The sequence below is a fragment of the Embiotoca jacksoni genome, unplaced genomic scaffold, assembly GCF_022577435.1.
Source record: "Embiotoca jacksoni isolate LCO1_2020_lvr unplaced genomic scaffold, fEmbJac1.0.p SCAF_1, whole genome shotgun sequence".
Classification (NCBI taxonomy): domain Eukaryota; kingdom Metazoa; phylum Chordata; class Actinopteri; family Embiotocidae; genus Embiotoca; species Embiotoca jacksoni.
In genome coordinates, this window is record NW_027185229.1 from 24538723 (window position 1) to 24552885 (window position 14163).

At 40.5% G+C, this 14163-nt stretch overlaps 1 protein-coding gene across 3 annotated transcripts in view; it reads left to right on the forward strand.

The window, feature by feature from the left end:
- Window positions 1–14163, forward strand: part of LOC138198119 (membrane-associated guanylate kinase, WW and PDZ domain-containing protein 3) — a 116588-nt gene that overhangs the window by 99013 nt on the left and 3412 nt on the right. For 2 of the 3 annotated variants that reach the window (XM_069149325.1, XM_069149335.1), the window contains 12 exons: window positions 3577–3768; window positions 4596–5243; window positions 7068–7099; window positions 7804–7969; window positions 8090–8184; window positions 8317–8524; window positions 8941–9123; window positions 9775–9960; window positions 10403–10499; window positions 11217–11322; window positions 11912–12049; window positions 13477–13615. In XM_069149325.1, the coding sequence (XP_069005426.1) occupies window positions 3577–3768; window positions 4596–5243; window positions 7068–7099; window positions 7804–7969; window positions 8090–8184; window positions 8317–8524; window positions 8941–9123; window positions 9775–9960; window positions 10403–10499; window positions 11217–11322; window positions 11912–12049; window positions 13477–13615 (2190 nt within the window). Of the gene's footprint in view, window positions 1–3576; window positions 3769–4595; window positions 5244–7067; window positions 7100–7803; window positions 7970–8089; window positions 8185–8316; window positions 8525–8940; window positions 9124–9774; window positions 9961–10402; window positions 10500–11216; window positions 11323–11911; window positions 12050–13476; window positions 13616–13964; window positions 14056–14163 lie in introns of all 3 variants that reach the window. The other variant, XM_069149342.1, reaches the window with a different exon arrangement.

Here is a 14163-nt window from a genome sequence, read left to right on the forward strand (position 1 = left end):
ATGTGGCAACAGCTGGTGGAAGAGCACGTTTGAGAGGCCAAGCATAATCAGACATCTCTCTGCTCAGGTGTGTGGGGAGCGAGGAAAAAACACCATCTTGCCCCTGATTACAGATTACACAACCTAGCAAGCTGTCACACGATTGCTATGATGAAATCAAAGCATTGTCAGTCGGCGGTTACACCTCAGGCTACAACTCCAACTTTGACAGTTTTCCAAGGAATTAAATTCTTAGAAGGGGAGTTTGAAAATGGAAAGTTGTACTATTTAAACAGAAAAATGATGTTTGAAATATAAAGATAGATAGAAATGAACCAATATGTCTTGAAATGTTCCAATAATTTTTATATACGAGTCTTATTTTCCCAATTTCTGGTTTACTTGATATCCTTTTTATTTTTATAAAAGTACCTTTTCACTCCAAAATCCCCGATTTCATAGTGGCAGCTTTGTTAATATGGTAATTGATTTATTGAGAGGCATGTTTTAATTCCATACATGGTGTGACTGCAGCTAAACCTGCTGTGATGTTAGTTTTAAGCGAGTGCCCACATATGTTCATTGTCTGCATTGTTCTGATAGGCTGTGTTGCATTATCGTTCATGGTACTCTCCCTGCCGGCAGTTGTTTTAAAAGTCTGTTCAAGCTGCACTCTTGGAAACAGCCATTGCTGTTGCTCCATTGATGTACGAAGAGGATATTTTTTGTTTCCAAATTATGCTGAATAATGTCACTGGAGATTTATAATGCAATTCAGTCACATATGAGAACTAAAAAAAAAAAAAAAAAAAAAAAAAAAAAAAATGGCTGTTTGATGCGATGGATATGATGTCTGCCTCTGGTTTACAAAGTCTGCCCACAATCATTGGCACAGAAACCTCGCTTTTACTCTCCCACACAGACTCACTTCCTCCCTTTGTTTCTTTCTCTTCCACCCTCTTTTACCTCTGTCTGTCTCTCCACACACAAGTCAAACTGTTATTTTAGCATTCATTCGGAGTAAGAAAAAAACCATTTCATGTTGAGTTTATCAACCAATTTGAATGTGATTATGTAAATGAGCTTTGCCTAATCCATGCAACAGTGCGGACATCTGGAGTCCATGCTGACTGTGATAAGTTACACTCACAGTCGTTCATGTCTGCAGTGGATGTTTATGGGTGCTGAACCATTTCAAAGTATGAAAGCCCCTGAATTGAAATTCCTCACACTCGCCTCTGAAAGTTATAGTGTTTAGAAAACTGAAGGAAACGAAAGGGAAAGCCGAGTCAGAAAGTTGTCATGATCTTGAAGAGATAGAAAGAGAAACAGACACGTTGCGATTGGAAGTGGCTGTCCTGTCAATATGTGCATCCAGACTACAGAAAGAGATATGGTGCAACAACTGCAGAGGAAATGCAGCTTTAGATTTCCATAAATAAAGCAGTTGTTTTTAGGTGAAGCATTCACATGGAGTCCTCTGAAATCCACCTTTCAGCTGCTTATCTCAAAAGGCACATCAAAGTGGCAATCACTCATAATCTTTGATGTGTCAGAAACCTTTTTACTTTTTTCGTTGGTACTATGGTAACACTGTTTTTACACAAACAAAATGTTTATCCTGGGTCCCCGATCTTTCGAAATGTGCAGTGTGAAATTTCAGTACTTTTTTCAGTGCTTTGACAAAACAAAAATACACCTGGATGAGGCACAATATATTTATATATTGGTTGAAATACATTTTTTTCTGAGTTTTAACTCATGTATTAACTTTTTATACATATGTAAAAATCAGATGATGTTATTAGTTATTCATATGGAAGTTATAGTTTTACTTAAAAAACGACAACTCCTTATATCTGTTTACAACTACATTGTAGTGTGTTAGACACCATTTCATGTTTGTGAACAGCTTATAAATGCTAAATCTTTGCCAACAAAATGTATTTAAAGACCAAAATCTATGAACTGAGCCTACTAACAAGTACAGTGTGTTTATCCAAAGGCTGACATTTTTCCTCTGTGCCATAGAGTTCCCTTTTTGTCTAAAATCACTTATACATACATCAGTAGGCCACATAGTTGCTGGTGCATCAATTGTGAGAATAAATAGTGTCAGACCAATACAGCATTTACTCCAATTTTTTTTTACATTTGCATGTATATACATATATACAGTATATGATGCCCAGCTGTTTGAGGACGATTTTGAGCCTTTTTAATGAATAATAATAATAATAATAATAATAATAATAATAATAATAATTTCAAAGTAGTAACAGAAATCGATGTGGTCTTTTTGTTAGATGTGTTGACAATAAGAAGAACACAGAATATCATGGACTAATCATCAAACTCTGAGATAGAAGTGCAAACCAAGTGATGGTGGAAGTGAAATTATGTTTCAGGCAGCACTTTTGTTTTTCATTTCTTTTGGCAGTTGTTGACTACCAATATTTCTTTTGAAAGAAATTAATGTTGAAATTTAATGCCATTAATGTTCACCGTGCTTTATTATATTTTTAAAAGACAATGAACATTTTTGGCCTCTTTTCATAATAAAATACATTCATTGCTGACTGTTTTAGTCTGATAGATAATGCTTAGTGCGTATATGTCTTTTGGGTACACTTGTTTTGCTGCAGGTTCTTCATTGAATATGAAGAAAGAGAGAGGTTCATACAAAATATGACACACTATTTCTAAATAATATTTCTCAAATCCCAGAGGCTAACAGCAGCATCACATTTTCCCAATGTAAAGCACAGTCGCTAAACTGTGCACCGTTTGTCACGAGCTGGTTTCAGTTTTACTGTTTTTGAGTCAAAGCTATAACGAAGTCCAGGCCAGAGACCATCAGGCAGGAAAAAAAATGATGTGTCCATGATCTAAAGTGCTGATATCACAGAAACGCCAGATAGGGAAGCTGATCAGTTTAATGCAGTGTGACCCTGACAGTTGGTTATCTAGTGTATTGCGTATGCCACAGCCAAGCTGCTGGTCCATATTGATGTTGCCACTGACCTTAAGTCATCCCTTACTCAAGTTATAAAAAGCCTGCAGTGACAAACCTGTTTTTTTTTGTTGTTGTTGTTTTCTGAGTCCATGATTGCAGGAGGGAGGGGATAAGAGAGGGCGTTGTGTTGAATTGGACACTGTGAGATGAACTGTATCCCTGTTCTGCTCTGTAGTATGTAATGGCGGGAAACAAGGAAATTTGCTTGTAAAGCTACAGTATAATTTGATATCATTCTATCTGTCTGTTTGGGCTTCTTTCTCAGCAGGGTTGTACAAAAAGGTCTCCGCTGATGGGTTTATCTAGTTTAAGCATATACATCACGCCTGTTAATTAGAAATGACTAATTACTACGTTGATCCTCGGCACATAATGCGTATAATTAAGGTTCAATGCAGACATGGGTGGATTTTGCTATCTTTCAAGAGGGATGTGAATTAATTAATCAGTGTTGCTGCGTTTGATGTTGTGCACCGTTTGGAGATTTCCCCTTGTGTTTGACAAAGCTTGTCGTTCATTCGCACTTTCTCATGCATAAATATATCACGCACATATGCCTATATGTACACTTTTGTGGACAGGTAAGGGGAGCGCATCTGGCTTCACTGCCGACCCCAGCCAGCTGAATGGGGACATGTACCACACGGCGCTGAAGAAGAGCTCCCAGGGATTTGGATTTACCATCATAGGAGGGGACCGCACCGATGAGTTTCTGCAGGTGAAGAATGTGCTGAGTGACGGTCCTGCTGCCCATGACAACAAGATGGCGTCAGGTGAGCAAACCCTCTGTGTATGTGCTTTTAGGATTCACCTTAGGAAAGGACCATATAAAACAGATATACCCATTTAAGTAAACATTAAAATTTAATTTAGTTGGCAGGAAGATCCACGCGTTTATAACTGCTAATTTCTGCGATATTACGAACAAAAATTGTTTAGCAGCCAAATTGAGGCAACTGGAGGTATCAATTTGACTTCTCTGGTGATTTACAGTCCCTAACACATCCCATGAGTTGAACAAGGTAATACCAGCAACGCTACCTCCATCAGGGGCATAGTTTTATAGAAAAACAGTGTGATCATGGTTGGTGTGAAACCACGTAACATCTTTGCTTTGTAGTTTGTGATATTGCCATTGCCTTTAGGCTGTCTACATAAACCAACAGCTGTGGGGTGTGTGTGTGTGTGTGTGTGTGTGTGTGTGTGTGTGTGTGTGTGTGTGTGTGTGTGTGTGTGTGTGTGTGTGTGTGTGTGTGATGGTTACAATAGCACGATGTGACAGAAATCTACACCCCTCTCCGCTCTGTGTAGTTGTGGTAGAGAGTACAGCTCAGGTCTGTTCAACAATATGGCAAGTAAAAGAGGGACAAGAATGAAATGGAAATGAATGTGATGAAAGAAAAGGGAAGCAGTACAGGGAGCTGCCAAAATGAAAATATAAGAAAGCAGTGAAGAGGAAAGGGGCATTTCAGAGGACAGATCTGTCTGACAAAGGAGGAAGTAAGTGCTTTCCAAAGAGATGTAGTGAAGTGATGTCTAGATTAAATACCAGGGGGAAAAATACTCCTGTCACTTGCTTTCTTTGCTCCCTTTGTTTTAGGTGATGTGATTGTTGAGATTAATGGGATGTGTGTGCTGGGGAAGACCCATCCGGAGGTGGTGCAGATGTTCCAGTCCATTCTCATCAACCAGTACGTGGACATGGTTCTTTGTCGTGGCTACCCGCTTCCTCCCGACGTGGATCTCGACAGCGACGACCCTCTTCCGCCTCCACCCCCCCCACCGGCCACCCAGCCCCAGCAGGCTCTGCATGGTGGGGAGGTGGTGACGGCTGTGCCCCTCATCAACGGACAACCACTGCTCGTGAAGGGCGATGTCCTCCACGGCTCCTCGCAGGAGCTGCACTACGTCACCACTGACGCCAGCGGCCGGCCTGTGGTGGCCGCCATGCCCAACGGGAGGCAGGCGGAGCGGGGGGACGTGGCCACAGGAATACTACAACCGGAGTTGGTGAGCGTGCCACTGGTCAAGGGACCTGGAGGATTCGGGTTTGCCATTGCTGACTGCCCCCTGGGCCAGAAGGTGAAGATGATCTTGGATGCGCAGTGGTGCCACGGCCTGCAGAAAGGAGACGTCATTAAAGAGATCAACAGGCAAAATGTTCAAACGCTCAGCCATGCACAAGTGGTGGACATCCTTAAAGACTTACCAGTGGGCAGTGAGGTCAATGTGCTGGTGCTGCGAGGAGGTGAGAGACCTAAACAACAGCTTTGTGTCCATCTGTATTGTGCCCATTTTTCTATCCAGCAGACTGCTTGGCTGTTGTCTATCTCTGCCCGTCTGTTTTTGTTTTCCTCCTTATCATATCCATTCATTATTCCCATTCTTTTATTCCCTCTTCTGTTTGACATAATTTGCTATTATTGTCAATGCAACTTCTGCAGTACCCATGGGAGGTGAGGTCAGCGTCTTGATACTGACAGGAGGTGAGGTGGTGTTGTGGCTGGTTTGGGGTCACTGACTGGGCACTGTTGTTCTGTAAAAGTCTGGGTGATGCCACTGTGTCTGCGGTCTGCGTAAGGTCACCACAGAAGAGATTCGCTGCCTTTTTGGCTGAATACATTCAACCACACCACTGTAGCTGTTACATATGATGATCAGACTCAATCTGATCCCTCTTTCTCACCATCACATGCAGCTTCTTTACATATGCAAACTGTAACATCTTGCACATTTCTCAAGCATTTCTCCTCCATTCAATACGCTTCTGTTTATGACTACTCCCATTGAGGCGTAATGCTTTCTGTTGCAAGTCTGAGAGTGGGAATTACATAAGTGCGGGGATGTGCTTGATTCCAAGGAGCCAAAGGAGGAGGGTAGGCACCCTTCAAATGTCTCCTACATCCATCTCCAGCCGCCCCAGGGATTTGCTGCGCAAGTCGATGAACCCCGAATTGGCTTTGATCATCAGCAGAGCGCGAGGGATTTCTGCATGCCTCTATATCCATGGCCTCTTAAAGATCCATGGCTAAATGGCTATAGAGGGGAGGTCCCCAGGGGCCTCCTCCCCATAGCCACGCCTGCACCCTCTTCTCTCCTCTCCCACACAGCCTCGCTGCTCACACTCCATCATCTCCTGCTCCACTGACGTACTGCATGACCACACAGCTAAAGCAGAGCTAGGCTTAGCTTCACCCAGCCTGCCCAAGCTAGAGGAGCTAATGCCAGCTTTAACCCTCATTAGACAATAGGCCTTTGGCTTGGAAGAGGATCTCTGTGTTTGTGGGTGCATGTGTGTGTATGTGAGTGGTGGCCATCACTGAAGAAGATCAGAGCTTAAAGAATGATGAGAAGGAAAAGAGTGATGCAGCTGGGTGTGTTTCAAGTGTGTGTGTGTGTGTGTGTGTGTACAGTCCCAGTTCATGTCTTTGACGACTCTGATGTTGGATTGGGAATTTCCCAGTGAGGCGGAAAAACGCGGCTGTGTCTCCCCTTTCACATCAGGCTCCATTAACCCCTCATCAGGCCAAGTGTTAGTCCGGCCCTACAGGGCTTCCGACTCCAGAGGAGTGTTGGTTAATTCAGTTAATGCAGGGAGTTGAGTTTAAAAAAAAAAGGGGAGGGGGGGGGCGGGGGTGTAAGAGATGATCTGTAGGGAATAATTTAAGTGCTTGAGTTGGAACATGTGGGTGTACTGTACAGCGAACACAGAGCGAAAATAATTATCAGTCATTGCATTATATACATAAATCTTTAATGCCCTCACCCGCTTGCTATAACTGTACAGTCGGTTTGCACTGCTCTCCAGCAGATGTACTACCTTTAATATTCCACATGTATTTTTAATCACACATGGATGTATATATTCTGATGGAGCATTCTTTAGTGAGCACACCTCTCGAGTTTACAGCAGCTCACTGGTTTATTTTTATGCTCTCTGTTGTTGTTTCTCAGTGAGAGAAGCAGTGCCATCTGGTGGATGGTGGTTTAGTGATTATTGTTCCAAATCATGTATTCATGCATTGGTTTGTTTTTTACTACATTCTTGTTGCGTGTCTGTGTCTCTCTATAGGTCAAACATCCCCTGTGAAGAGTCTAAAGCCTGTGAGTAAAAAACATATCTTTTCCTATTTCTCCACTATTGTTTCCCCCGTAGGGACATATCCCTCAATTTAATTTCAAAGCACTTCGTCCTTCAGCTTAACCAGTAAGCCTCTATTGCATCGAATTAAATGATAGCAATAAATTTGAATATTGATTATGTTTCTGGGCGCCTTCTTTTGTTTGCACTGAAAAATGGCCTTAATTACTTCCTTTCAGTATTCGTATTCTTGGGCTATTGTCAGGGGATTGCCATGGTAATGAGGCATGGATGAGCCTGTTTAGATATGGTGGTAAATTAATACAACAGTTTTAGATAAAGAAGTTGCCCTTTTTGCCTGAAGAGGCCTGTCACAGCCATGGGGGGATTTTTACTTTTTCCCATGGATTTTATATTACATACAAATCCCATTGCTCGACTGTCAAAACAATAGGAGGGATGCAAAGTGAAAATGGTCTATGTTATAAAAAAGAAAAGCCAGGGAAGTAACCTTTGTTGCTTTTGTAATCTATCACCATTAGATGCTCAGCCTCTTGTCTTGGTTAATGAGTTGCAGAGCATTTCAATAAATGAGGGATGTCCTTCATAGGTGAATACCAAAGACTGTGCCAAAAACAAAAACTAAAATGCCACATAAAAGTTGTCCTTTTTTAAGCTAATGAAACGTGAATCAGCATGTGGGTTGATTGCCCGTATTTCTTTTCAGAGACAGGAAATGACGGCCAGTACAGAGACTTTGGATGGAATCACAGACTCAGTGCCCCAGGCTTTGCCTTACCACTCCAACACGAGCACCCTGCGCTCCGCAGACTCACCCAAACGAGACGCCACAGAGATGTACCTGAAGTCCAAAGCCCTGCTGGATAGCAGACGTAAGTGTAGACCAACATCCATTCATCTCATGACCGGTTTCTCAACTTTGTGTCCTCTCCAACTTGAAAACTTGATATCTCAATACAACACCATAGTGACAGAGTACAACTCATCCACAGAGCCTCACACCAAAGACATAGATGTTTTTCTGAAGAGAGACATTGAAACAGGCTTTGGGTTTCGTGTTCTGGGAGGAGAAGGTCCACAACAGCCAGTAAGTATATCTAACTCTCTTGTAACCTTGTTGTCATTTCATTTTAGGAATTACACAAGTGTATGACTCTTTATGATGGAATTAGTGTACTGTTAAGACTGAATTTGTTCCCCGTTATTAACCCCATATCAGAATGTATTTCCGCAGGTGTACATTGGGGCCATTGTGCCCAACGGAGCTGCAGAAAAGGACGGTCGTCTTCGAGCGGGAGATGAGCTCATTGGCATCGATGGTGTGATGGTCAAAGGTCGTTCGCACAAGCAGGTCTTGGATCTGATGACCAACGCTGCCCGTAACGGTCAAGTGATGTTGACTGTTCGTAGGAAGGTCATCTACAGAGGTGAGTAACAAATTAAACAAAACTTGGCACAAGGCAACTGTGTCTCATAGGGCTCTACTGAGAATTATGACTTGTGATGCATTTTATATTTTGACAGAAACAAGAACAGTTTGGTTGTTAATAATGGATGTTTGCTCTAAAATTAAGTGATGAACTCAGCATCTTATTATGATTAGCACAAAATGTAGCTGACCAAAAAAAAAACCGAATCTAAACTATCTCAACCATTGAATGTTTGTGTAGTTAGATATCTTTTTTTTTTTTTTTTTCCTTTAGCCTATTTTTCAGACATTTACTCACAGAAAATCCACACTACTCTGTAAAAACCCTCAGCAATGCACACCTAAACACACAAAATAGAAAAAAAGAATACCATGAGACAAAACTACATTCGCATCTGTATCTTTTTATATCAGATGTGCCCGACGAAGAGGGTCTGGACATGGCTCCAGTGCTCGTGAACGGGTCACCCAAGCTACCTCGTCTACCAATGCCCAGCGCACTGGACCACGAGTCTTTCGACATCACACTCCACCGCAAGGACAGTGAGGGCTTCGGCTTCGTCATCCTCACATCCAAGAGCAAACCCCCGCATGGAGGTGAGGATCGAATCTCTCAGATCCAAAGTCAGTTTAATTTTCTAAAGCCGATTAGATCATCAGATGCATATACATTTTAATCATTATATATTTTAAATATGTATTAATAAAAAAAATTTTAAATAACCCTGAAATATATAAATACATATCAGTATTGTACATAATTAAGAAGATTGTAACTAAGCCATTCAGAAGCCTCTACATACACCGGAACTATTCATTATACTGTATTAAATAATTTGGTATTAACCATACAGTTGTCATTATTACATGAATATCAAGAAGATGGCATTCTGGTTTTGAGAGTTGATAAGACAAGACTGTAGAGGAAATGCAATACTCTACACACATCAAAGCTGCATTGCTTCATCATTGCAATATATGTCTTAACATGCATCAGTCAGGCTAAACGAACAGCTGCATGTAGGATTTGAAGGAGGAAGCAAATTGAATCGCTTTGTGTTTCTCGTCAGATTTTCACAAAGTTTTAAAACATAATCTTGATTTGAGCTCAACTGTAAAATAACTAAGTTATAATGGGACCATGGTTTCTGCCTTTTGTGATGACGCTCTTGATATATTTCAAGGTATTTCATAGTGGTCACCTCAGCTGTCTTAACGTCTCATTTCTCTTCATGTCTGCCATTTCAGTTATCCCACACAAAATCGGCCGAATCATTGAAGGCAGTCCCACTGATCGCTGTGGCCTGCTGCACGTTGGAGATCGTATCTCGGCAGTCAACGGGCGCTCCATCATTGAGCTGTCTCACAATGACATCGTTCAGCTTATCAAGGAAGCCGGAAACGTTGTCACCCTCACCGTGGTTCCTGAGGATGGTGAATATCTCCGTGTGCCCAACAACTGCATTTATTATACAAACTAGTAGGTCTTCTGATTAGTTCAGTTCAAACTCATCTTTAAAATGTATTCTCTGAGGGGAAAATGAGATTTGCAGCCAGGTAATCAAAGCAATCAGCCCCTCATATGGTAAGAAGATATGAATATTTAAGTATGCATATTAAGATGTTCAAACTGAGATATTCAATGTTTGAAAAATTGGAATGAATGAATGAAAATAAAATAAATTGCATTATTATGTTAGAGTTCTTTTAGGAGGGTATTTAAATTTGACAATAATGCTTAATTTTATGAAATAATTTGCTTATAGCTTAAAATGAATATGAAACATGTAGAATGATTCTATATATGGGCTTTTCTATCATTTTGAATATGAATATTTATACACTGGTCACTATGTAATATCAAAATCAATTTTAGAATACAAGGGCCCTCCATCTGGAGCAAGTTCAGCTAAACAGAGTCCAGCTCTTCAACACAGAGCGATGGGGCAAAGGTCAGCACTACAGGACGAACGGTAAGGATCTGAACTCACAAAAGAGAAGTGCAAAACTGCTAAAAGAATCTGTGCATTTCATTTGATTTTCTCTCAAGGAAAAGTAGGGCAGAAATTACTTGGCATCAGTACAATTTCTTGCAAGTCTTTAAAATTATTTTTGTTTCCATTGTGTGTACATAAAGCAAGCAAAATGTACCTTTTACAAAAACATGTCACTTTAGTTTTTTTCTTGTCAAATCTGAATGTTACTTACCGCTGCCATTCCCACTGTTGGCCTGAGAAATGTGTACACAGACGTAGATAGTGTTGGCAGGAAAGGCAACAGGACGCTCCTCTTAAATTGAAAATAAATTACATTATAGCATGGTTATGCTGATAATATTAAAATAACATTACTACCAACCCTTTATTCTGCAATTAGACTCAACATGAAATAAAGTATGTGGCCTGTGTGGACGGGGAAGGTTTGCCCTCAGAGCAAAAAACAACTGTAAAGACGGCATTATAATAAACATAAAAGTGTGTAAGATAATAATGTGTGTAGTACAGAACGCATAGAGAACAAAATTTAAATATCCATATATATTAAAAAAAAAAAATGCAGCCCTCACCCGTTTAACATCCAGCGTTTAAGTCGATTTTATGTTTTGCATAATGGCTTTTTTCAGTTGGTGGCCTGAAGCTTACTGTTTACAACAAGTATTACTGAAGAAATACATGTGCTGTTGTTTTTAGCTATAACCTGGACCTGGAGGAGAAAAGGGAGGGAGTCAACTGGTCTGAGCACAAAACTCTTCCCCTTGGTGAGCAGGGAACGCTGTGTGTGACAGGACCCAACCAGGTACAAATAATCCTCTTATTCCTTCTCCTGTGTGTAGTCCTAGCAACTATCTGAAGGTTAAAACTGCTCGAAGGCAGGATAGGTATATAAGTGGAAATGCTTATGTCTGTATGAAAACAAATAATGCAGTTTATCGGTTACTTAAAGCAAAGCATGTTGCTCTTATCACACAAACATCTTATCTCCTTTTTTTCTTCCATATTGTGCAGTTACATCAAGCTAGAGCATGCTGCACTCATTAAAGTTTCATGTAACTCTCAGGTCAATGTAGGCCAAGAATAAAGTCATTCACAGAAGAGAAGAAACATAACTAATCATTAGAAAGTTCTTCTGAATCTAATGAGGCGTCACTGATCTTGAGGCGACTTTTGTCTCGGCAGATGTACATGATTACAAAAGAGGCACTCAATAAACAAGAGGGCATCTCAACAACGTCTTCATTTAAATAAAACGCTGCATCTTCCATGAAAATATGCCATCTCAAGAATATTTATGAAGCTTTCCATATATTCAGTATTTGTCTTTGCTTGTACATACTGTATGAATGAGAGAGGACACTGAGTGTTTTCTTCATGCTCCTTCTGCGTAGGGTTGTCTTACAGTGGAGTTAGAGAGAAGTCCCAGGGGCTTCGGTTTTAGTCTGCGAGGGGGCACCGAGTACAACATGGGTCTGTACATCCTGAGACTGGCTGAAGATGGACCCGCTCAGCTGGATGGAAGAATCCATGTGAGTGTGCTTTTCATTGAGACATTTCCAATTGAAATACGTCTTCCTGCCTTTCAAACATCCTTCATATCAACACTGAAACAGGAAACTGCAAGTTGTTCTTGTTGATATCTTTCATATTATTTGTATATTCAGCTGGATGGAGCATTTTGGTTCAGTGACCCCCTTGACCTTGCACTAACAGTTAATAGAGGGTGCAATGATGATGATGTCACACAATATTCACTTGTATTGTGAGGACTACATACAGCTGACTCTGCCAAATTAAGAATTATAACAGTTCAGGATAGTATTGGTTCCATTGTTCTGTTGCTAAGCTATGGTTAGAGAATTTCATTTAACTATAAAATTATGAGGCATCTTGTATGCTTATGTATGCATCTGTATAGTTGAGCTGGAGGAAATGTCCACATATCAAAATGTTGGTCTGGTGCTGGGGCAACAGGAAAGGTCAGGAGTCACCAAGAGCATTACGATTCATTCTCTCTGGACTATATCCACGTCAACTATTATATAAACCATGCCATTGCTGAAATTTTGTTTTGTTTTATTGGTAGTTTATGAAGGAGAGACATATGGCAGACAAAATATAATTTCCGATGCCATCTGTTGAATGTACCAGAGAATAAACTAGTGGATTGTGTTTCAACAACTGCCACTTAAAGTGTTGAGGGTATAAGATAACAATAATGTGTCTGCAGTTAGTTGTTTTTTTTGTAATACACTCTCAGCACAGCGCACAAGAAAAAATATGGTTTTCTTCCCCCTTAGTTGTTTCACGGTTTTACCTAATTTTATTCTTGTTTATTGCTTATTATTTTATAGATTTTTATCATGTATGTTTCTTGCATATTGTTGCTCCTTAAGTGTCTGTCTGTCCACCCATCTGTCAACAACAGTCCATCTCTCTTCATTGTCCTTAAGACCCTGACTATTTCTAGGAAGGTCACACTGTAACTGACCCTGTATTTTCTCTCTGTGGAACAGGTTCAGCAAAATTTTAATTAGAATATACCTTTGGGGATGAGATTATCACATTATTGTTATTATCAGGATGAGAGGGGAAAATCTTGAGAGAGGAAGGAACAGACTTGATGCTCCTAGCGGGAATCAATCTCAGGCTTGCCAGACTTGGATCTCTGGCCATGACTTTGCCTATCCAAGGGTGGAGGGGAACGTCAACAGCGATTAAAGCCTAACAGACTGACATGTTTACATGTTTTATCCTGAGTTATTTTGTCATCTCCAAAAATAGAGGGTGCCTCCGGTGTATTACAAAGCTGTATGTTGCATAAAAATGTCGATTCTTTGATTGCGCATGTTAACACGCAGCTTCTACATGTTTGAGTGTGTGTGCATGCACAGAAGAACACATTGGGTGTTCATAGGTGTGTGTATAGTAATTGCATTTTCCACATTACTGACAGGTTGGAGATGAGATAGTGGAGATTAACGGGGAGCCGGCTCGTGGTATTTCCCATACACGGGCTATTGACCTGATTCAGGCTGGAGGAAACAAAGTGGTTCTGCTGCTGAGACCTGGGGCGGGTCTCGCTCAAGATGGCAGTGAGTAATATTTTCAAACAATTCAGTGTGCTCAATTTGAAAAAAATTCTAAATCAAACTATTCCACGAGGGATTTTTACAATATAACTTTACTTTACATTTAATTTGTTTCCTAAATGTTTTATTGCTGTTTACTGGTTTACGAGGAGGCAACACTGTCAGTAGTTAAATACATGCTGAAACCATAAATCCACCTAATGTTTAGCTAATGATAATGACTGCATTCATTTGTACTTCCAGCCTTATTGATTTCAGCCTACTTTCTTTGCGGCAATGTTTTTTTTATTTATTAATTTAATCTCTAACCATCTGCTTCCTTTGGCTCTTCTTCTCTTGCCCCCTGATGCAGGTAGTACAGCTTCCTCCACTGTGTGCTATTACACTGAGCACCAACACTAACATCTTCACTGCTTTTACTGGTCTCTTCTCTTTTTACCTTGGTAATTCTTTTCTCACATCTTTTTCCTACTGTTAACATCTATGATATGATCTAAATATTCTCTTTTTCTTAATCTGATTTGCAGTATTTTGTGTTGTAAATCTGACAT